Below are 23,765 nucleotides of genomic sequence, written 5' to 3' on the forward strand. Positions count from 1 at the left end.
AACATTTCTAAGCCCAACTAAGGACAGAATGGAGACCATCCTAAAACATTCCTGCGAAGCAGGCAGGACGGTTCCTCCTAACGTTCTTCAACTGAAGCAGAAATGGTCAACCACGTTGGTTTCCCCAGGACAGAGGGGTTCCTAGGAAAAGGGGCCTTTCAGTGCTAAAACCTGGAAAGTCCTGAGGCTATAATTTAAAGGATGATTTTGAAAGGTACAAAATGGTAGGTGAAGGGTTCATCAACAGTGTGTGAACTTGAAGCACTTCTCTTTCAGGCAAAATTAAACTTGGGCAGGGCGTGGATTAAAAAGGAAGAGTGTTGCGCATTTTTTCAGATGGTTCTTTGTTCTGAGCATATAGAGTTGCCCTAAACAAATCAAGATATCAGGCCTGACCAGAAATAGGTAACTGCAAAATCATTCCACCCTTTACCACTTGGCCTTTCAAAACAATGCTCCCCGGAGTCCAAACTACAGGCAGGAAATATTGCGTGCATTTTCCCCTTTGTCTTGGTACCACCAGCTGTGCCTCCTCCAGGGCCTTCCTTCTTCCTCAACTTTTATGCAAGTTTTTAACAGAATATATTTCGCTATCTAAACCGAAGAGTTAAGTTTTAGAAAATGATTAGCCATTAACTCAGTAAAATCAGGTTCTTGTTCCTAGCTCATAGAGTTATAATATTTCTTGGATAAAGAAGATGTGGTACACATATACAACGGAATACTACTCAGCCATAAAGAAGAATGAAATAATGTCATTTGCAGTAACATGGATAGACCTAGAGATTATCATACTAAGTGAAGTAAGTCAGGAAGAGAAAGACAAATACCATATGATATCACTTATATGTGGAATCTAAAATATGACACAAATGAACTTATCTATGAAACAGAAACAGACTCACAGATATAGAAAACAGATTTGTGGTTGCCAAGGTGGGGGTGGGGGAGGGATGGATTGGGAGTTTGGGATTAGCAGATGCAAACTACTATATATAGGATGGATAAACAACAAGCACCTACTGTATAGCACAGGAAACTATATTCAATATCCTGTGATAAACCACAATGGAAGAGAAAATGAAAAAGTATATATATATATTTATAGACACACACACACACATATATATAACTGAATCACTTTGCTGTACAGCAGAAATTAACACAACATTGTAAATCAACTATACTTCAATTAAAAAATAATATTTCTGGTTTGGAGGGTCATCTAGATAAGTGACTCCTAGGTTGAGTTGGCACCTGAGGTTCCAGGTGATACCACTGCTGGTTCACGGATCACACTTGGGGTAATAAGAATTTTGCAGGATAATATTCTCCACATTTCTTTGATCATGTATCACTATTAGTTTAAAAAATTATGAGCAGGGACTAAACAACATATATTTAGTTCTATTTTATATTCATGTGTTAGTCCAGCATAATTTCAGTTTTCTTTAAAAATATAAACATGAGTTCTAATATTTTATTTCAGCACGGCACTGACTCATCTCGCACAAAGCCTATTTTGAGGGCCATTTATCTTGATAACATACCCATTATGTTAACATGCAGTGCATGCTTGTATTTCTCCAGGCATAAGAAAATCACTGATCCAGGGGACCTATTCCATCTTTGCATAAGAAATTGTTAAAAAGGGCTTCCTTCTATTGGGTTGTATCTATGCTTTGTAACTAAAGGTCTACCTTTGGGGGCGTGCAAAACAAGCCAAATCCTTGTTAACACTATTTCAACTCCTATCATTGAAAAGGGCCTGATTTCCTTAATATGCAAAGAGCATTTATAAAGCAATAAGAATAATACCACCAACCCAACAGAACAAAATAGGCCAAGAATATAAACATGTATGGTAAAAAGATGCTTAAAAATGCAAAGAAGGGCTTCCCTGGTGGCACAGTGGTTAAGAATCTGCCTGCCAATGCAGGGAACATGGGTTCAAGCCCTGGTCCGGGAAGATTCCACAGGCCACGGAGCAACTAAGCCCGTGCACCACAACTACTGAGCCTGCGCTCTAGAGCCTGCGAGCCACAGCTACTGAGCCCACAGGCCGCAACTATTGAAGCCCACATGCCTAGAGCCTGTGCTCCACAACAAGACAAGCCACTGCAATGAGAAGCCCATGCACCGCAACAAAGAGTAGCCCCCGCTCACCACAACTAGAGAAAGCCCACACACAGCAACGAAGACCCAATGCAGCCAAAAATGAATGAAAAGATATCCAACCTTGCTCAGATAAGAAAAATTCAAATTAAAACTGATGAAGCATTATTTTTCACTTGTCAAAATGGCAAAGATAAAGAAAAGTTGGGTAAATATATTGTGTTGGTGATGCTGAAGGAAAACAAGTACCCTCATACGTTGCTCTGGTCATGTCAACTGGTGCAATTTCATGGCAGATGCTTAATGAAGCCATCAAAGATTAGTTTTTTGTTTTTGTTTTTTTTTTTGCGGTACGCGGGCCTCTCACTGTTGCGGCCTCTCCCGTTGCGGAGCACAGGCTCCGGAAGCGCTGGCTCAGCGGCCATGGCTCACGGGCCCAGCCGCTCCGCGGCATGTGGGATCTTCCCGGACCGGGGCACGAACCCGTGTCCCCTGCATCGGCAGGCGGACTCTCAACCACTGCGCCACCAGGGAAGCCCCAGATTAGTCTTTTTTTAAACATTGGGAAACTGTTAACAGTATAATGTTAGGAAATAAAAAAGACACAAAACATATACAGCATACCAGAAAAAAAAGTACTGGAAGAACAATAGCAATGCCTATTTCTGGATGGTAAGGTAACAGGTGATTCTAACTCTGTTCTTTATACTAATTAGCATTTTCAAAATTTACAACAAGCCTGTAGAAAATGCTCCAGGGAGGAGGTGAGGAGAGCCTAGAAGTGCACCTGGTTTTGAACTGCAGACTATTGAAGTTCACAGTAAGAGACAGCTGGGTCCTTAGCTTACCTACACTCCTGGGGGAAACTGGTACAATCGATTCTAGTTATTTACAGTAGCGATGTTCTATAAAGTTGCCATGATCACTGAATGAGCCAACACTGAACCTCTTCTCCTGGGGAAATAAAGGGCTACGTTCCTGCGAGCCTCAAGTCACAACCAAGAATCAATACGTAACCTCCTGTTATGTGTGCTTCTGTTTAAAGACACCTTACTGAATATATATCACTGATTCATTAACACTGAACTCACGGCCAGCAGCAGTGTAACTCACGCCTGAAAGAAGCGTCTCTGACACACGTATTTTCTCCATGAGGCCCCTCACAGCCTTCTTGCACTTAGGATCACTGGACAGCACTTAAAACAGCGAGATCACCAACAAAAAGCACAAAAATGTGGCACTAAATAGACCTCAAGAAGGACACCTGTTTGCAGTATGAGAGCTGAAACAAGAAGGCAGAGCATCGTCTTGCTGACCCTCAGCTGAGAGCATGTGCACATTGGGCTGCTCTGCGCATGCCCGTCAATGACGGCGCAAGCACCGCAGTTACAAATACATTTAGTGAGTAGATGAATTCACGAATATAGAATCTACAGACGATGAGGGTTGGCTATAGTTACAATTACACTTTTCAGGAAAATGCTTTACTCAGAAGTAAAGAGCCGAAAATCGATATTCTACAGCTGGACCCCTTCCCAGAGTAGTTTAACATTGAGCACTGTACAATTTATAAATTGTAACTTAGAAAGGAAATTAGGGACTTCCCTGGAGCGGGTTTGATCCCTGCTCAGAGAACTAAGATCCCGCATGCAGCGTGGTGTGGCAAAAAAAAAAAAGAAAGGAAATTAAATTTTCTTTCAATAATGGAAAGGAAAGCAACGTGTTTCATCATTCATTTTATTTAATATATTTGTCGTCTTCAGCAGAAACCTTCTCTTTTTACTATTCAATCAAATTCAGCCAGGAGTGACTGAGAATCTCCACCAGGAGAACATGGAGATGGGCGGGATGATGTGAGCTGAAGAAACTTAGAGTCCTCTTGGGTGTGGGAGGGGGAGGTTGAGGCAATTCCTCATTTTAATACAAAACAGAATATGATCAAGGCCACCATAAATATCTAACATGTATGAGTGGAAAAATCTAATGCTACGGCGGCCAAACGAAGGAGAAAGGGTATCCTCTCGGGACTGTCTGGAAAACATGATGGAGACAGTAATATCTGAAAAGATCTTGAAGGATTAGTAAAATGGTAGCTGGAGCTGTGGGATGGAGTGGTGAGAATGTCCTGATACCAGAGGCAGAAGAGCACAGTCAGAACTCAGCATGAGTGTAGGCGAGGTGAAAGGCATGCCTTCCATTACTGCTGTAAAGCAAGGCACAGTGGCCCCGAAGTGGTCACAGAGAAGAGAACCAGAAGGCAAATGGCTAAGTGACAAATGGAAACCAGCCCAACGACCTTAATCCTTCATACTGTTTCCAGAAGCTTCTAGGCTTATTCTATTTTCACACTGCAGAGGTTTACTCTTTACCTGTCCATCTTTTACATCCTTAACTAAACCCCATACTGGAGGCAAGCAGGGGTCATGCCTCATTCTTCATTAGCCTCCCCTTCCTCTGCCTCTGCCCAGTTCCCCCAACACACAAACACACACATCCCAACATACAAAAGATCACCTGACACCATGCTTCATGTCACCAGACATCAATAAATATTTGCTCATTCAGTAGTGGACTTGACAAACACACTAAGCCCTGGTCTGTTTCCTTAGAATACAGGTTTTCCTCAGGGAGCAGGTGACTGAACTTGGCTGGGAACTGTCCCTGCATCTTTCCCCACAGTATCTGTGTGTGTGGAGAATGGGAATCTTTGAAAGGGCCCCAATATTATATTACACATTCTTATTTTCTCACTGAACTAAAACTGAAAATAAGTGTTCAGCAGAATCTATAGACTTTACAGTTAAATTTGTAAATGTATATATTTGGCCTTAAAATTCTAATTTTTAGGCCACGTTCTGTTTCGGCCCCTTGATTCTGTAACTCCTTAGAACTGAGTTAAATACTAACAGTGTTCTTGGATTGTCTTTTGGGGTGTAAAATATTACACTACATGAGATTAAACATTTCTGAAAATTCTTGAAGAGAAGCAGGTTTTCATATAAAAGTATTTTAATCACATCTTAAATTGTTTCTTCTACCTCCAATAAATTATTTTAATTATATAAATACTTTAAGAAGCCAATTCTTGCCTTTTTTAACTGCTCAGATAGGAATAGATCCAGTGGCACAAATTCAAACAAATTCAAAGAAGATTAAACACAGTAAATATTTAAATTTGAATATATTTCATGTAAAATAAATATTACAACTCTGTTAACAACCAGTCTATAGCCAGGAACTTATAAATTAATTTTTGCCTATTATTCATTGCTCTTAAATTTGAATTTTCTATTAGAAGTGATTACTAACTTTAAGAACAGAGGTAAATTTTAAAATACACAATTCTGTGGTCAAATTCTTTTACTTACTATTTCAAAACCTCGGTGCGGGTGATCAGGAAATCCACCTGGTCTACCGCCTTTAAATTCATCAAACAGTAAAAATGGATCCAGATGTTTTAACTGAAAAAAAAAAAAAAATCCAGCAGATTAGATGTGCCTTTTAAGCCACGCTACTCGGGGCTACATTCAAGAAGAGATCTAGCAAAGCTAATTAAAAATGATTTGACTAATGAGCAACTTTTTGCAATGCTAGTTGCTTTCAGGAAAGAACTGCTTACACACCCACACACACATACACACACACACACACACAAACACGGATTCACTAAGTTAAACAGTTGACATTTTATGAGAAGTGGACAATTTATGATTGTCTAAGATCTGAATAGTCAAGCACAATTGAGATACAGTCTATATATAAACAGATTCATCACAGGGGAACAGACTAGAACATCAATTACTGTGCTGTGATGATAAATGCTCTGGAGAAAGACAACACACAGGAGCGTAGGGTGGGATCAGGGAAGGTTCTACCAAGGAGGTGTCACTTGAGCTGGGTCTTGAAGTACATGTAGAAGTTAATCAAGAAGTGGGAGAAGGAAGAATATTCTAAATGAAAGAGCAGAGAAGCAGCTCGGCAAACTTGAAAAACTGCGAGGAAACTACTGAAGCAAAAGAAGCACATGGATTTATGATGAGAGATGGGCTGAGGATACAGGCCAAATCTTAAAGGAGTTTGGGTTTTATCCTGAAGGTGATGGGTTTTCATCAGGTTGACACGATCAGATCTAGAAAGACCACCCTAGCATACATGTGGAAGATGGTCTGGAAAAGGAAGAGACGTGAGGCAAAGAATATTCAGAAGGTGATTTCAACAGTCCAGGCAAGGACAAAGGCCAGAACTAAGGCAATGGCAGTAGTGATGGAGAATGGGAAAAACGAAGAGCATGAGGGCTTCCCTGGTGGCGCAGCGGTTGAGAGTCCGCCTGCCGATGCAGGGGACACGGGTTCGTGCCCCGGTCCGGGAAGATCCCACATGCCGCGGAGCGGCTGGGCCCGTGAGCCATGGCCACTGAGCCTGCACGTCCGGAGCCTGTGCTCCGCAATGGGAGAGGCCACAACAGTGAGAGGCCCGCGTACCGCAAAAAAAAAAAAAAAAAAAGGAAGAGCATGAGATCCCTCCCAAATTTCTAGCTATGGGGCCTGGGAGGACAGTAGGGCCATCCAGAAGCACAAGAAACATAACAGAAGCAGCAGCCTTGAAGTAGTCAAGGTGACTTCATTCTAGGTCACGTTGAGTTTGAGATATGTATATAAATATTTATATAAATAGAACTATGAATATTCAGTGTCCAGTATATTGTGCAAAAGCTAGATGGCAACTGAAGATAAATCTTGAGCCCAAATTAGAGGCAGAAACAGATTTGGCTGTCATCAGCGTATCTTTATGTTCATCTTGGTTATTCTTGGCCATTTGTTAGTCTACACAAATTTTAGAAAACTTAAAAACATATACAAACAAAAATGTTAGACTTTTGATTGGACTTGCTTTGAATCTATGGATAAATTTGGGAAGAAATGACATTTATATAATACTGAGTTTTCCTACTCATAAACATGGTTATCTCCATTTATTCAGGTCTTTGAAAATGTCTTTCAATAGGATTTATAATTTTCTCCATACAGATTTTGCATATATTAAACATTTTTTCTAACATACTTTTATAGTATTGTAAATAGTATTTTCATTGAGGTATAACTGACATACAACATTATATTAGTTTCAGATGTGGAAGGTAATTTTTTTTTTTTTTTTTTTGTGGTATGTGGGCCTCTCACTGCTGTGGCCTCTCCCGTTGCGGAGCACAGGCTCCAGACGCGCAGGCTCAGCGGCCATGGCTCACGGGCCCAGCCGCTCCGCAGCATGTGGGATCCTCCCGGACCGGGGCACGAACCCGTGTCCCCTGCATCGGCAGGCGGACGCTCAACCACTGCACCACCAGGGAAGCCCCGAAGGTAATGATTTGATATTTGTAAATACTGCAAAATGATCACCACACTAAGTCTAATTACCATCTGTCACTACACAAAGGTACTCTCTTAGCAACTTTCAGATATGCACTACCATAACCTATTGAGTTTCTATGTACTAACAACAAACTATTAGAAAGAGAAATTAAAAAAAAATCCCATTTACAATTGCATCAAAAAGAATAAAATTCCTAGGAATAAATTATCCAAGGAGGTGAAAGACCTATACACTAAAAACTATAAGACACTGATGAAACGAAGTGCAGATGACACAAATAAAAGGAAATACATTCTGTGCTCATGTCCTGGAAGAATTAATATTGTTAAAATGCCTATATTACCCAAAGTATTCAATACAATCCCTATTAAAAGGAAATACATTCTGTGCTCATGTCCTGGAAGAATTAATATTGTTAAAATGCCTATATTACCCAAAGTATTCAATACAATCCCTATTAAAATCCCAATAACATTCTTCATAGAAATAGAACAAACAATCCTAAAGTGGGTACGGAACCACATAAGACCCTGAATAGAACCAAGCTGGAGGCATCACACTCCCTGATTTCAAACTATATCACAAAGCTACAGGAATGTAAACAGCATTTTTAACTAATGTTTTTGAACAGTCTGCTGCTGGGGATTAGAAATGTGAATAGAGGGACTTCCCTGGTGGTAAGTGGTTAACACTCCGTGCTTTCACTGCAGGGGGCACGGGTTCAATCCCTGGTCGGGGAACTAAGACCCTGCAAGCCACACGGTGCAGCCAAAAAATGTTAAAAAAAAAAAAAAAAGAAAAAGAAAGAAACGTGAATACAAAGGCGATTTTGAACACTGCTAAGCTCTTATTAATTTTAATAATTCATCTGTAGCTTCCTTTGGGTTTTCTTTGCAGACATTCATCACCAGTATATTTATCAATAAGCTTTTGGCCAATAGTTCACAAAGGATTTTTTGCTTGCATTAGATTAAAGCTGAGGCAGGCTGCCATTTCTCTGGGTTTTGCTGGGCCAGGCTGGCCTCTACATGTCTTCTCATTCTGGGTCCCAAGATGAAACAGTGGCCACTCTCTAGGATGTGCTGTTCTCATAGCCAAGGGCAGGAGCCAAATGGTGCACAATCCCAGTTACATTGTCCCATTGGTCAAAGCACGTGACGTGGTTGAGCCCAAAGGCAGACAGGAGGGCACTTAAACCCGCCCTGTGGACTCATGGGTAACGCACCCAAAAGTGGGTGGGAGTGTATAATCTATTACAGGGAGGGAGTGAATATTTGGGAGTAATATTCCAACCAACAGCCATCAGCAAATAACTGTTTTCCGCCCTTTATTTTCAACCCTTATACTTTCTATTTCTTTTTCTGTCTTCTTTCAAGCTGGCCCCTCCTCTACAAGGATGCTGAGTAGAATAGATGGTAATAGGCAACCTTGCCTAGTCCCTAATGTTACACAGATTGCTTTTTAAAGTTTCACTGGTAAGCAGGTTGTTTAATGTGGGTTTTCTGTAGATTCCTGTCGTAATGTTAAGGAATTTCCCTTTTATTCCTAGTTTACTGATTTTTTCTTTAGCATAAATGGATGCTGACTTCCAGTGAATGTGCTTTCTGCACTGATTGAGACATTATATGTTTTTTCTCCTTTAATCTCTTAGTGTTGGTAAGTTATATAAATAGATTTTCCAACATTAAACCAAATTTGCTTTCTTCAGACAATCCAAACTTGGTCATGACATAATACCTTTTTATACATTGCTGTATTTGGTTGGTTAATATTTTGCTTATGAGTCCTGCAAAAATGTTTCTAAACGAGAGGCAATTGTCCCTTCATTTGCTGTCCTTGCCTGGTCTTGATAGCAAGGTAACGGGACTTCATAACGTGATTTGAGGACCCCCTGGAGCTTCATCTCCTGGAGAGTTTGTGCATTAGTGGAATTATCTGTACCTTAAATATCTGGTAAAATCTGTCTGTAACATCTGGACCTGTTGCTTTGTAATAAACTTTCAAAATACTGATTCAATTACCCTACTAGCTATGAAACTATTCAGATTTCCTATTTTTCCTTTCTTTCTCATTGTTTTTAGACTCTAAGAATTGCTCTAACTTCCTGTCAGCTCAGCTAATTAATTTTTAGGTTATTTATTTGTTTGTTTGCTTCTTTGTTTCAGGGTATCTACTCTGTCCTATTGCTGGAAATGAAGGTACCAAACCCTCCCTGTCTCTTGTCTTGACTCTTATTTTCACTTTCTGTGGAAAAAATATGCATACACACTTGCACACACATCTGTATATACATACATGTAACACATATAGTACATACACACACACGCACACACATTCAACAAGTTACTACAAGTTTTTTAGCCTAATCAAGTCTCAATTTCTTCACTTTAAAATACGGGCTGTAAAAAAAAATAAAAAATAAAAAAATAAAAAATAAAATACGGGCTGTAAGCCATATATAGCTGGGCCACTTTGTAACCCATCTTAGCCCAGTGTTTCATCCAGTCCAATATTTAAAAGTAACTGGAAAACAATTCAAATATCTATTGAATTCTCTCAAAAATGCCAAAAGGGGCTTCGGCTTAAAGATTTCAAATCAGCCCTCCTCCTCTCCAATAAATGTCTCCAATATTTCCATCGTCTCTCACTCTAACCCTTCAAATCTCCTCCACCCATGTGGAGGCAGCTCCTCCCTTTTCTCCTTCTCCCCCTCACCTTCTGAATTTATTCTTTTCTCTCCCACCAGTAATTCTCTGTCCTTTCCAGTGAAAATCAGATCTCAGATCCTCTCGGTCTCATCCTGTCTCTCATAATTCCATTTCAGCTCAGTGAAAGCCCAGGAATGGAACTGGGGTTGGGAGGAGGAGAGGCTGAAAATTCTCATACCTTATTATACACTGCTGCTTCTCACAGGATAATACACAGCTTGAAGGCCTGGAAACAATGAATGGAGAACACCTGGTCCAGAGCCTAAAGCAGGGCAGGCTCTACATAGATGGGTGGATCTGTTACGTTGTACCAGTTCCATAAATCTCTGAGACACAACTACTTGCCAAACAAAGGGTCTACAGCCTCAAGATGGCTTTTTACTTCTACATTATTGTGGTTCTATGGTATTAAAATGTGGGTAAAGATGAGATCAAGAGATGTGCATTGCTTCTTGGGATCAGTTTCCTATGAGCAAATATGTCCTGCTGTTAACTAAATCATGAAAAGAAGAGGTTCCCTCTTTCCAGTACTACCCTCATCACCATCTGCCACTTAAGAGACCAGTAGGTATTCATTGTTTGGAAAGTCCTATTTGTGACATCTGGATCGCATATCCAACCCTTCTGTCACCAGTCCATGACATATGGACACACACACAAAGAAAGGCAGCACAAGAAGCCTGCAGAAGCCAGGGGGCTGGATGTGGTGAAAGTCAGAGGGATGAACTGTTTATCTGGCTAAAGGATGGGGCACGTGTGTAAGAGACACTCTTCCTCCGACAAGCAAGAGTATCTGCATCAGACTATTGTCCTAAAGTGTTATTTGCAGGTTAGGCATTAGCCCTCACCAAAGTTCCTCACATTCTCTAAACAGTCAGCATGTATCCAAGAACATGTTAGAGAGACACCTGTTATCTGCAAGACAAGCTCTGAGACATATAAGAACTCTGACTTTTTTAAATGTCTTGACTTGGTCCCCAACTCAGTAAACTGATGATCTTTCAAAGTTTTTGAACGATATGAGAATTTCCTTTCCTTCAAACACTTCCAAATCTTTTAGCTGCCACCTTCGGCTGGCAGCTTCCAAGCTATTTCTTTGGATCTCTTGAGAAGGCCAGCTGAAACCTGTGGCCACCACCCCTCCGGCCTGTGGTGCTCCTGTAACAAAGCTTCAGCAGCCTGGCATTTTACTGAAATCAGGAAGCACCGGAAGTAACCAGGAATATCACTTCCTTGGGGACAGGGCCAACGTTATGCTTTTCTATGATGCTCCACTGAATCTAGAATAATTCTGTGTACACAGAAGGTACTCCACCAACATCCCAAGTGGTACTTGTGCTAGGTCCCTAGCTTCCCTTGTAGGTAGGTGTGGTCATATGACCAAATCTGGCTAATGAGAGGAACTGGGTGGGACTTTTAGGGAAATCCCTTATAAAAGGAGATAGACAGCTGGCATATATCGTTTTGCCTTTCCCCTCCTTCCTCCTTTCTGCCCCCAAGGGCAAATGGTTGCTACTGCTCTGACAGCGTCTTGGACCATAACGGGATACAGTAAGAATGCAGTAAGAAGGATGAACTAAGATAGAACGAGCATGGGTCTCTGGTAAGTGTGAAGCTTCCAGGCCCACCCTGGACCACCTACTTTTGGATTTTCCAAAGAGAAACACAAATCCTTACATACATAAACCACTGGTTTCGGAGGATGCTTTCTGTTATACACAACTGAGCCTACCCTAACTGATATAAGGGCAATGCCTGTTTTTTACATTATTTTTTCTTCTTTTAAATTATTGTCTCCGGAGAGGACCCCCCCAACCCTCCCAACACCTGACAAAAGGCCAGGCTACATCAAGATAATATGGCAGCAAAAAAAGGCAGAGGCCCCCAAAGGTAGACTCCCAACACCTCAGACTATCCCCTGGGCCTAACTCAGCCTCTAGACTGGAGCCTGAGGGTAACAATGAGAAGGTAGAAGGAAACTGCCAACACGTAGTCCAGACTGAGGTTGAAATATGGCCTTGAATGGACTTGACCTGTGACTCTGTGCTCCTCTACCTTGACTCAAGGTCTAGAGACACTGTTAATGGAGAGCGCCATCTACAAGTCCTGCATCAACTAGGACCAAGGTGGTTTGATATTAAGAGACTCCTACAATTTTAACTGTGATAATGGGATTAGTTATATTTTTTAAGTAAAAGCTGAAATATTTCTGAATGAAATGAAATGATTCACTTCAAAATACTCTGACGGAAGAAATGGATGGGGACCAAGATTGGAAACAAGACTGCCCATGAGTTGATCACTGTGGATGCTGGGTACCTGGAGAGTCATTATACTATTTTCTACTTTTCTACGTTAGAAATTCTTCCTAATAAAAAACATATACAGGCATACCTTGTTTTATTGCACTTAGAGGTATTGCGCTTTGCAGATATTGTGGTTTTTACAAATTGAAGGTTTGTGGCAGCCCTGCGTCAAGTGTCTATCGGTGGCATTTTTCCAACAGCGTTTGCTCACTTTGTATCTCTGTGTCACACTTTGGTAATTCTCACAATATTTCACACTTTTCCACTGTTATTCTATTCGTTATGGTGATCTGTGATCAGTGATTTTTGACGTTACCACTACAACTCACTGAAGGCTCAGATAACAGTTCACATTTTTTAGCAATAAAGTATTTTTTTAATTAAGGTGTGTACATTGTTTTTTTGGACACAATGCTATTGCACACTTCGTAGACTATAGTATAGTTTAAACGTTAAGTAATTTCTGTATGCACTGAGAAACCAAGATAATCACGTGACCTGCTTTACTGCAATATTCGCTTTATTGCAGTGGCCTGGAATGGAACCCGCAACATCTCTGAGGTGTCACTGCATGACAGTGGTCCAAGGAAAATCACATCAGCAAGGACTGTCTGGTGGAAGGGGAAGTGGGGCATAGAGGCAAATGCAGGTGATGGGTGGGTTTCCCTCCTGCTGGAAGCATAGAGGAACCACCCGTCAGCATCATGCTGTGCGATCATTTCAATTCCAGCTTGGGGCTGTCCCGGCCCACACACAACTTTAATGGAAGGTGCCAGGCAGCCCAACTCCATCCTGTTTACCATTCATCACCGAAAGAGCACTGTGAATTCCTCCACCTCCACATTTACAGTCACAGGGAATGTGTCACCTAGGGCCACTAACATCAAACACTGTTGTAAATTCTACACTAAAATAGCTCTGGGCTCCAGATTTCTTATGAGATTTTATTTTCTACTGACAGAGCCTTGGTGCAAAAAGTTTGAAAAGTAACCACCTTGAAGTGAGAGTGATGCTTTCCTCCTCTGCTGATGGGAGGGTTGGGGTCCATCTTTCTGGCAAGCTGGCAGTGTGTGGAGTGCTAACAAATAGGGTAACAATCTAAATGGTCAAATGCAGGGCCAGCATCATCAAAAAGTCTACAAATAATAAATGCTGGAGAGGGTGTGGAGAAAAGGGAACCCTCCTACACTGTTGGTGGGAACGTAAGCTGGTGCAGCCACTGTGGAAAACAGTATGGAGGTTCCTCTGAAAACTAAAAACAGAGTTGCCATAAACGTCCCTCGACAGATGAATGGATAAAGATGTGGTACATACATACAAGGGAATATTACTCAGCCATTAAAAATAATGAAATAATGCCATTTGCAGCAACATGGGTGGACCTAGAGATTATCATACTAAGTGAAGTAAATCAGACCAAGAAAGACAAATATCATGATTCCACTTACACGTGGAATCTAAAATATGACACAAATGAACCTGTCTATGAAATAGAAACAGAATCACGGACATAGTTAAGAGACTGGTGGTTGCCAAGGGGGAGGAGGTCGGGGTTAGTAGATATAAGGTTTTATATATACAGAATGGATAAACAACAAGGTCCTACAACATAGCACAGGGAACTATATTCAATATCCTATGATAAACCATAATGGAAAAGAATATAAAAAAAGAATATATATATATATATGTATGTGTAACTGAATCACTTTGCTGCAGAGCAGTAATTAACACATTGTAAATCAACTATCCTTCAATAAAAATTTTTTTAAAAATTAAAAAATAAAAAATGTAGGGCCAGGAGTAAGAGAATAATGGTATGCTCATACACTGGAATATGTCATAACTACTTAAATGGTGTTTACGAAGAATTTATAATAACATGGGAAGTCCTTTTGCTACCCTCTTAAATGAAAAACTAAGGACACAAAATTCTTTATTCTGTACAACTAAAATATTTAACTATACACAGACAAAAGGAAACACGCTTTGTCTTAACAGTGATTAAACCAGAGTGATGGCATTAGGAATGATTCCTATCCATTTATTTTTCTTGAGGGTAGAGGCACACCTGGGGCATGGCATTAGTAAAATGCAGAGGTCTTTAAAGCATAGGTTTTCAGCCAGGGACTTTTTTTTTTTTTTTTTTTTTTTTTTTTTTTTTGCGGTACGCGGGGCCTCTCCCGTTGCGGAGCACAGGCTCCAGACGTGCAGGCTCAGCGGCCATGGCCCACAGGCCCAGCCGCTCTGCGGCATGTGGGATCTTCCCGAACCGGGGCATGAACCCACGTCCCCTGCATCGGCAAGTGGACTCTCAACCACTGTGCTACCAGGGAAGCCCAGCCAGGGACTCTTAACTGGGAACCATGGATACAATTCAGGTAAACTTGGCTGGGGGAAAAAAACAAACACACACACACACACACATTTTTGTTTTCACTAACCTCTAACTGGAAATTTTTTTCTTCTGAATTTTTTTGTAGTAAAACAAACATAACATGGAATTTACCATTTTAACCGTTTGTAAGTATACAGTTTAGTGGCATTAAGTACATTCACGCTGGTGCGCAACAAGTCACCACCACCCAGCTCCAAAGTAAAATGTAACATTGCCTTTAATTATGGATGTAGTCAAAGAACCACAGTAATTTACCAGGACCTGTGACTTTGCCCCCAACCGAAATCAAAGCTCCTTTCATATCACATCATAGCTGTTGCAGGTATACCGAACTACGGTTCATGCCCCTCACAGATTTGAAATTAGGTAGTTATGAGAACCGCCACCAGATCTCCTTATTGAATGTCACTAGAGTTGTTATTTAAGTTACTAGATTACAGATTTGTTCTGTAATATTTTGCTAACCATATTTCAATACAAAGGTTTTCCTTTGTATGTAATACCATGCCTAAGCCCCACCCCACACAGCCCCCAGGGCCTTTTCCAGCCCTGTGGGTCCTGAGCATTGGCCCCGCCCACCACCCAAACTTTGCCCTTGCTTAGGCCCTGCCCTCCACAGCTAAGGCCTTCCCCCCACCCTGCCTTTTTTTTTTTCTTCTCCCACCTCCTCTTTTTTACTATTGTGGTACTGATTTACCTTCCAGCTGTTGATTCATCTATATTTTTATTTTTACAGTCTTTCTAACATATCTGTTAGCTTCCTAGTCTAATTTTATCTTTTACTTTGTCATTGTTCTTTTTTTGCTGCCCCACGCAGCTTGCGGGATCTTGATTCGCAAGCCTGGGGTCAGGCGGAAGCTCCTGTGGTGGGAGCTCTGAGTCCAATCCACTGGACTAACAGAGAACCTCAGACCCCAGGGAATATTCATCAGAGTGAGGCCTCACAGAATTCCTCATCTCAGCACCAACACCCAGCTCTACCCAATAGCCTACAAACTCCAGTGTGGAAAGCATCAGGCCAAACAACCAGTAAAACAGGAACACAATCCCACTCATAAAAAAAAAATGAGACAGCAAAAAAATATGTCACAGATGAAGGAGAAAGGTAAAAACCTGCAAGACCAAATAAATGAAGAGGAAATAGGCAATCTACCTGAAGAAGAATTCAGAGTAACGATAGTAAAGATGATCCAGAATCTCGGAAACAGAATGGAAGCACGGACTGAGAAAGCACAAGAAGTGTTTAACAAAGGTCTAGAAGAACTAAAGAACAAACAAACAGAGATGAACAACACAATAACCAAAATGGAAAATACACTAGAAGGAATCAATAACAGAGGCAGAAGAACGAAAAAGTGAGCTGGAAGACAAAATGGTGGAAATAACTGCTGAGGAGCAGAATAAAGAAAAAAGAATGAAAAGAATTGAGGACAATCTCAGAGACCTCCGGGACAACATTAAACACACCAACATTCGAATTATAGGGGGTCCCAGAAGAAGAAGAGAAACAGAAAGGGACCAGGAAATTTTTGAAGAGATAATAGTTGCAAACTTCCCTAACATGTTAGGGGAAGGAAATAGTCAATCAAGTCCAGGAAGTGCAGAGAATCCCATACAGAATAAATTCAAGGAGAAACACGACAAGACACATATTAATCAAACTATCAAAAATTAAATACAAAGAAAAAATATTAAAAGCATCAAGGGAAGAGCAACAAATAACATACAAGGGAATCCCCATAAGGTTAACAGCTGATCTTTCAGCAGAAACTGTGCAAGCCAGAAGGGAGAGGCAGGACATATTTAAAGTGATGAAAGGGAAAAACCTACAACCAAGAATACTCTACCCAGCAAGGATCTTTCAGATTCGATGGAGAAGTCAAAAGCTTTTCAGACAAACAAAAGCTAAGAGAATTCAGCACCACCAAACCAGCTTTACAACAAATGCTAAAGAAACTTCTCTAAGCAGGAAACACAGGAGAAGACAAAGACCCACAAAAACAAACCAAAAACAATTAAAAAATGGTAACAGGAACATACATATCGATAATAACTTTGAATGTAAATGGATTAAATGCCCCAACCAAAAGACACAGACTGGCTTAATGGATACAAAAACAAGACCCATATATATATGCTGTCTACAAGAGACCCACTTCAGATCTAGGGACACATACAGACTGAAAGCAAAGGGATGGAAAAAGATATTCCATGCAAATGGAAATCAAAAGAAAGCTGGAGTAGCAATACTCGTATCAGATAAAATAGACTTTAACATAAAGACTGTTACAAGAGACAAAGAAGGACACTACATAATGATCAAGGGATCAATCCCAGAAGAAGATACAACAATTATAAATGTTTATGCATCCAACATAGGAGCACCTCAATACATAAGGCAAATGCTAACAACCATGAAAGGAGAAATTGACAGTAACAAAATAATAGTACGGGACTTTAACACCCCACTTACGCCAATGGACAGATCATCCAAACAGAAAATAAATAAGGAAACACAAGCTTTAAATGACACAACAGACAGATCTAATCGAAAATTATACAACATTCCACCAAAAGTGGCAGAATACACTTTCTTCTCAAGTGCACATGGAACATTCTCCAGGACAGATCACATCTTGGGTCACAAAGCAAGCCTCAGTAAATTTAAGAAAACTGAAATCGTATCAAGCATCTTTTCTGACCAAAATGCTATGAGATTGGAAATCAATTACAGGGAAAAAAAACTGTAAAAAACACAAATACAAGGAGGCTAAACAATACATTACTAAATAACCAAGAGATCACTGAAGAAATCAAAGGGGAAATCAAAAAATACCTGGAGACAAATGACAATGAAAACACGACGATCCAAAACCTATGGGATGCAGCAAAAGCAGTTCTAAGAGGGAAGTTTATAGCTATACAAGCCTACCTCAAGAAACAAGAAAAATCTTAAATAAACAATCTAACGTTACACCTAAAGGAACTAGAGAAGAAGAATAAACAAAACCCAAAGTTAGAACAAGGAAAGAAATCATAAAGATCAGAGCAGAAATAAATGAAATGGAAACAAAGAAAACAATAGCAAAGATCAACAAACCTAAAAGCTGGTTCTTTGAGAAGATAAATGAAATTGATAAACCATTAGCCAGACTCATGATGAAGAAGAGGGAGAGGACTCAAATGAATAAAATTAGAAATTAAAAAGGAGAAGTTACAACAGACACGGCAGAAATACAGAGCATCCTATGAGACTACTACAAGCAACTCTATGCCAATAAAATGGACAACCTGGAAGAAATGGACAAATTCTTAGAAAGGTATAACCTTCCAAGACTGAACCAGGAAGAAATAGAAAATAGGAACAGACCAATCACAAGAAAGAAATCGAAACTGTGATTAAAAATCTTCCAACAAACAAAAGTCCAGGATCACATGGCTTCACAGGTGAATTCTTTCAAACATTTAGAGAAAAGCTAACACCCATCCTTCTCAAACTCTTCCAAAAAATTTCAGAGGAAGGAACACTCCCAAACTCATTCTAGGAGGCCACCATCACCCTGATACCAAAACCAGACAAAGATACTACAAAAAAAGAAAATTACAGACCAATATCACTCATGAATATAGATGCAAAAATCCTCAACAAAACACTAGCAAATAGAATCCAAAAACACAATAAAAGGCTCATACACCATGATCAAGTGGGATTTATCCCAGGGATGCAAGGATTCTTCAATGTATGCAAATCAATCAATGTGATACACCATATTAACAAATTGAAGAATAAAAACCATAACATCTCAATAGATGCAGAAAAAGCTTTTGACAAAATTCAACACCCATTTATGATAAAAACTCTCCAGAAAATGGGCACAGAGGGAACCCACCTCAACAAAATAAAGGCCATATACAACAAACCCACAGCAAACATCATTCTCAATGGTGAAAAACTGAAAACATTTCCTCTAGGATCAGGAACAAGACAAGGATGTCCACTCTTGCCACTATTATTATTCAACACAATTTTGGAAGTCCTAGCCACAGCAGTCAGAGAAGAAAAATAAATAAAAGGGATACAATTTGGAAAAGAAGAAGTAAAACTGTCACTGTTTGCAGATGATATGATACTATACATACAGAATCCTAAAGATGCCACCAGAAAACTACTAGAGCTAATCAGTGAATTTGGTAAAGTTGCAGGATACAAAATTAACGCACAGAAATCTCTTGCATTCCTATACACTAATGATGAAAAACCTGAAAGAGAAATTAAGGAAACACTCCCATTTACCACTGCAACACAAAGAATAAAATACCTAGGAATAAACCTCCCTAGGGAGACAAAAGACCTGTATGCAGAAAACTCTAAGACACTGATGAACGAAATTAAAGATGATATAAACAGATGGAGAGAGAGACCGTGTTCCTAGATTGGAAGAATCAATATTGTATGTTGACTATAGTAAAATGACTATACTACCCAAAGCAATCTACAGATTCAATGCAATCCCTATCAAATTACCAACGGCATTTTTTACAGAACTAGAACAAAAAAATCTTAAAATTTGTATGGAGACACAAAAGACCCCGAATAGCCAAAGCAGTCTTGAGGGAAAAAAACAGAGCTGGAGGAATCTGACTCTCTGACTTCAGACTATACTACAAAGCTACAGTAATCAAGACAATATGGTATTGGCACAACAACAAAAATATAGATCAATGGAACAGGATAGAAAGCCCAGAGATAAACCCACACACCTATGGTCAACTAATCTATGACAAATGAGGCAAGGATATACAATGGAGAAAAGACAGTTTCTTCAATAAGTGGTGCTGGGAAAACTGGACAGCTACATGTAAAAGAATGAAATTAGAACACTCCCTAACACCATACACAAAAATAAACTCAAAATGGATTAGAGACCTAAATGTAAGACTGGACACTATAAAACTCTTAGAGGAAAACATAGGAAGAACACTCTTTCACATAAATCACAGCAAGATCCTTTTTGACCCATCTCCTAGAGTAACAGAAATTAAAACAAATAAATGGGACATAATTAAACTTAAAAGCTTTTGCACATCAAATTAAAACATGAACAAGACAAAAAGACAACCCTCAAAATGGGAGAAAATATTTGCAAATGAAACAACAAAGGATTAATCTCTAAAATACACAAACAGCTCATGGAGCTCAATATCAAAAAAACAAACAATCCAGTTAAAAAATGGGCGGAAGACCTAAATAGACATTTCACCAAGGAAGACTTAGAGATGGCCAAGAGGCACATGAAAAGATGCTCATCATCACTAATTATTAGAGAAATTCAAATCAAAACTACAATGGGGTATCACCTCATGAAGGTCAGAATGGCCATTATCAAAAAAGCTAGAAACAATAAATGCTGGAGAGGCTGTGGAGAAAAGGAAACCCTCCTACACTGTCGGTGGGAATGTAAATTGATACAACCACTATGGAAAACAGTATCGAGGTTCCTTAGAAAACTAAAAATAGAACTACCAAACTACCCAGCAATCCCACTACTGGGCATATACCCTGAGAAAACCATAATTCAAAAAGAGTCATGTACCACAATGTTCATTGCAGCTCTATTTACAACAGCCAGGACATGGAACCAACCTAAATGTCCATCGACAGATGAATGGATAAAGAAGATGTGGCACATACATACAATGGAATATTACTCAACCATAAAAGGAAATGCAACTGAGTTATTTGTAGTGAGGTGGATGGACCTAGAGTCTGTCATACAGAGTGAAGTAAATGAGAAAAACAAATACTGTATGCTAACACATATATATGGAATCTAAAAAAAAAAAAATGGTACTGATGAACCTAGTTGCAGGGTAGGAATAAAGAGGTAGACATAGAGAATGGACTTGCTGACATGGGGTGGGAAAGCGAAGCTGGGGTGAAGCGAGAGTAACATCGACGTATATACACTACCCAATATAAAATAGTTGGCTGGTGGGAAGCAGCAGCATAGCACAGGGAGATCAGCTCGGTGCTCTGTGGTGACCTAGAAGGGTGGGATAGGGAGGGTGGGAGGGAGGCTCAAGAGGGAGGGGATATGTGTATGCCTATGGCTGATTCGCTTTGCTGTGCAACAGAAACTAACACAGTGTTGTGAGGCAATTATACTCCGATAAAGATGTATTAAAAAATAAATAAAAGTAAAAAAAATTTTTCTGAGAAGGAATGGATAAAACATTATTCTGAGAATGAACTGATGATTTTCAGCAGACCTCCAAAGGGGTTCACAAGACCAGAAAAATTGAGAACTCCTCAGCAGATGTGTTTCTGACAGATGGAGTAATTAAAGTATTAGCTACCCTCAACATACAATAGTGGGTTTGCTGATGGGTATTCGAATTCCCCTGTTGGCGATGTGGCCTAGTATAAAATGACACCATGCCCACCTGCATCTTCCCAACATCCACTGTGCATTTAGCCCTTAGAATAATCCTGTTTGCGTGTGTCCCTTCGGAAAAACCATGTTTGACAGACCTCAAGAGACATTCTCAGATGAATAGGAACCTAACGGTGGGAAGAGTATGAGAATATCAGAGCAGAATTTAAGAAGAGGAACAAACCAGCCTCACTTTTCAAAAAGAATCCATTTCCCTAATATACTTCTTCCTTTATTCAAAAATATTTTTTGGAAGATAAGTTCAGCATCACTAATTAGGGAAATGCAAATCAAAACCACACTGAGATATCACCTCACATGTATTAGGAAGGCTATTATCAAAAAGACAAGAAATGACAGTGTTGGTGAGTGTGTGGAGAAAAGAGAACCTTCGTGCACTGTTGGTGGGAATGTAAATTGGTGCAGCCACTATAGAAAACAGTATGGAAGTTCCCCCCAAAATTAAAAGTATAACTACCATACGATCCAGCAATTTCACTTCTGGGTATTTATCCAAAGAAAACGAAAACACTAACTTGAAAAGCTGTATGCTCCCCCATGTTCATTGCAGCATCATTTACAATAATCAAGACATAGAAACAACGTAGGTGTCCACCAACAGATGAACGGATAAAGAAAATGTGGTGTAAATATACAACGGAATATTATTCAACTACAAAAAAGAATGAAATCTTGCTGTTTGCAACAACATGGATGGACCCTGAGGGCATTCTGCTGAGTGAAATAAGTCAGAGAGGGAAACACAAATACTGTATGATCTCATATGTGGAAACTAAAAACAAGCTCATAGATACAGAGAACAGACTGGTGGTTGCCAGATGTGGGGGTGGGGTGAGCAAAATGGATGAAGGAGGTCAAAAGGTACAAACTTTAAGTTACAAAATAAATGAGTCATGAGGATGGAATATACAACATGGTGACTATAGTTAATACTGTACTGCATATTCGAAAGTTGCTAAGAGAGTAGATCTTAAAAGTTCTCATCACGAGAAAAATAATTATGTACGATGACAGAAGTTAACTAGACTCGTGATCATTTTGCAATATATACAAATACTGAATCATTGTGTTGTACACCTGAAAGTAATGTTATATGTCGATCATACCTCAATAAAAAGAAATCTGTTTTTGGAATCTGGGGCTGGGCACTGTATTCCTTGGGCGATAACCACCATTTGATGACCTTTCTATGCGAATAAGATTTTCTTTTCCGCCAAGTCTCATGTCTCCCATAATTTTCAAATAAAACTGCTCTCTAATGTGGAAAGATATCTGCCTCACCTACAATCACCTTCTCTGAGGGAAGCCCCCACTTACCTCCCACCAAGAGGTCCACAAAGTTGGGTCTCAGGGGTCTCTCTAAAAATTCAGATCCCTGGCAATGGCTGACTGGTCCAGGGTAGAGACCTGACCCAAGCCGAGCCGGTCGGATTCTCTCTCCTGGGAATCTGGGATGGGGCCCCAGTGTCTCTCCTTGGTGCTTTGACCTGTGGGCATGTAAACCCGGGGGTATCAGGTGGGTGAGCCTGGTGAAGTGCCCACAGAGGCTGACAGATAAACCCAGGATGGGACATGGGTGTGCAGAGAGGGGCACAGAGGTTTCACCTCAGGACCACCGGATCCATATTACAGAAACCCCCTTGGGACTGGGGCTGCTCCGGGGAGGACCCCAATTGCTAAGTTTAGAGTTGGTTCCCAAGGCACCCAACAGGGCGGCTCGTGATTGTCTCATGCCCTGTCTTCCCAAGTTTATCCTCAGGGTCCCACCAGTCCTTTCTGCTAAAAAGCAGGAAACAGCCACCCAACTAGCCAGCGTACCTCAGGTCTGCCGATGCTTCTGCGGACCCGCGCTCCAACCCCTTCCCACTGCTCGCGGCTGAGCAGTGAGAGGGTAACCTTTTTGGACCACGCCATGCCCAAGGCTAAAAAGAGAGCGTTCTGAGGCTGAGCTGTAGACGACAGAGGGCAAGAGGAGGAACAACAAAACAGAGAAATCATCAAGGAGGGTCCACCCAAGGACTATAAAATATAGGATACGAAATTCACACCTGCCCCAAGTATTAACAGCTACAACTTTTAAATTGCTTACTCTGCACAAGACCTGGGCTAGGTGCTTTAAAACAAGCATAATGATGGTGAACGCGTGGGAGTACTAACTAGGTTCCCAGCACCCTACTAACGATTTACAATGTTTAGCGGGTGTAGTCCTACGACCACCTTTGGCGAGGGTTAGTGGTAACAGCTCCGCTGGGCATTGACTAAGGACCTCGAACGCTCACTTTATCTGCTTTACATGATTGAAGTCCCTCGACCTCCCCCCCACCCTGCGCTGCCCCATGACGGAGGTGCTACCTTGAGCTGAGAGAGATCTGTGTGGCGACACAGGGAACACGGAGAAAAACCAACAGGTCTG

At 40.5% G+C, this 23,765-nt stretch overlaps 1 protein-coding gene across 1 annotated transcript in view; it reads right to left on the minus strand.

The window, feature by feature from the left end:
- Positions 1-23,266, minus strand: part of PIR (pirin) — a gene marked incomplete at both ends in the record, with an annotated part of 100,367 nt that extends 77,101 nt beyond the window's left edge. Inside the window, 2 exon segments of the mRNA XM_082681203.1 lie at positions 5,484-5,576; positions 23,171-23,266. Coding sequence (XP_082537329.1) covers positions 5,484-5,576; positions 23,171-23,266 — 189 coding nt within the window.
- Between the last annotated feature and the right edge of the window lie 499 nt (positions 23,267-23,765).

This window comes from Grampus griseus (genome assembly GCF_964374135.1).
Source record: "Grampus griseus genome assembly, chromosome: X".
Lineage (NCBI taxonomy): Eukaryota > Metazoa > Chordata > Mammalia > Artiodactyla > Delphinidae > Grampus > Grampus griseus.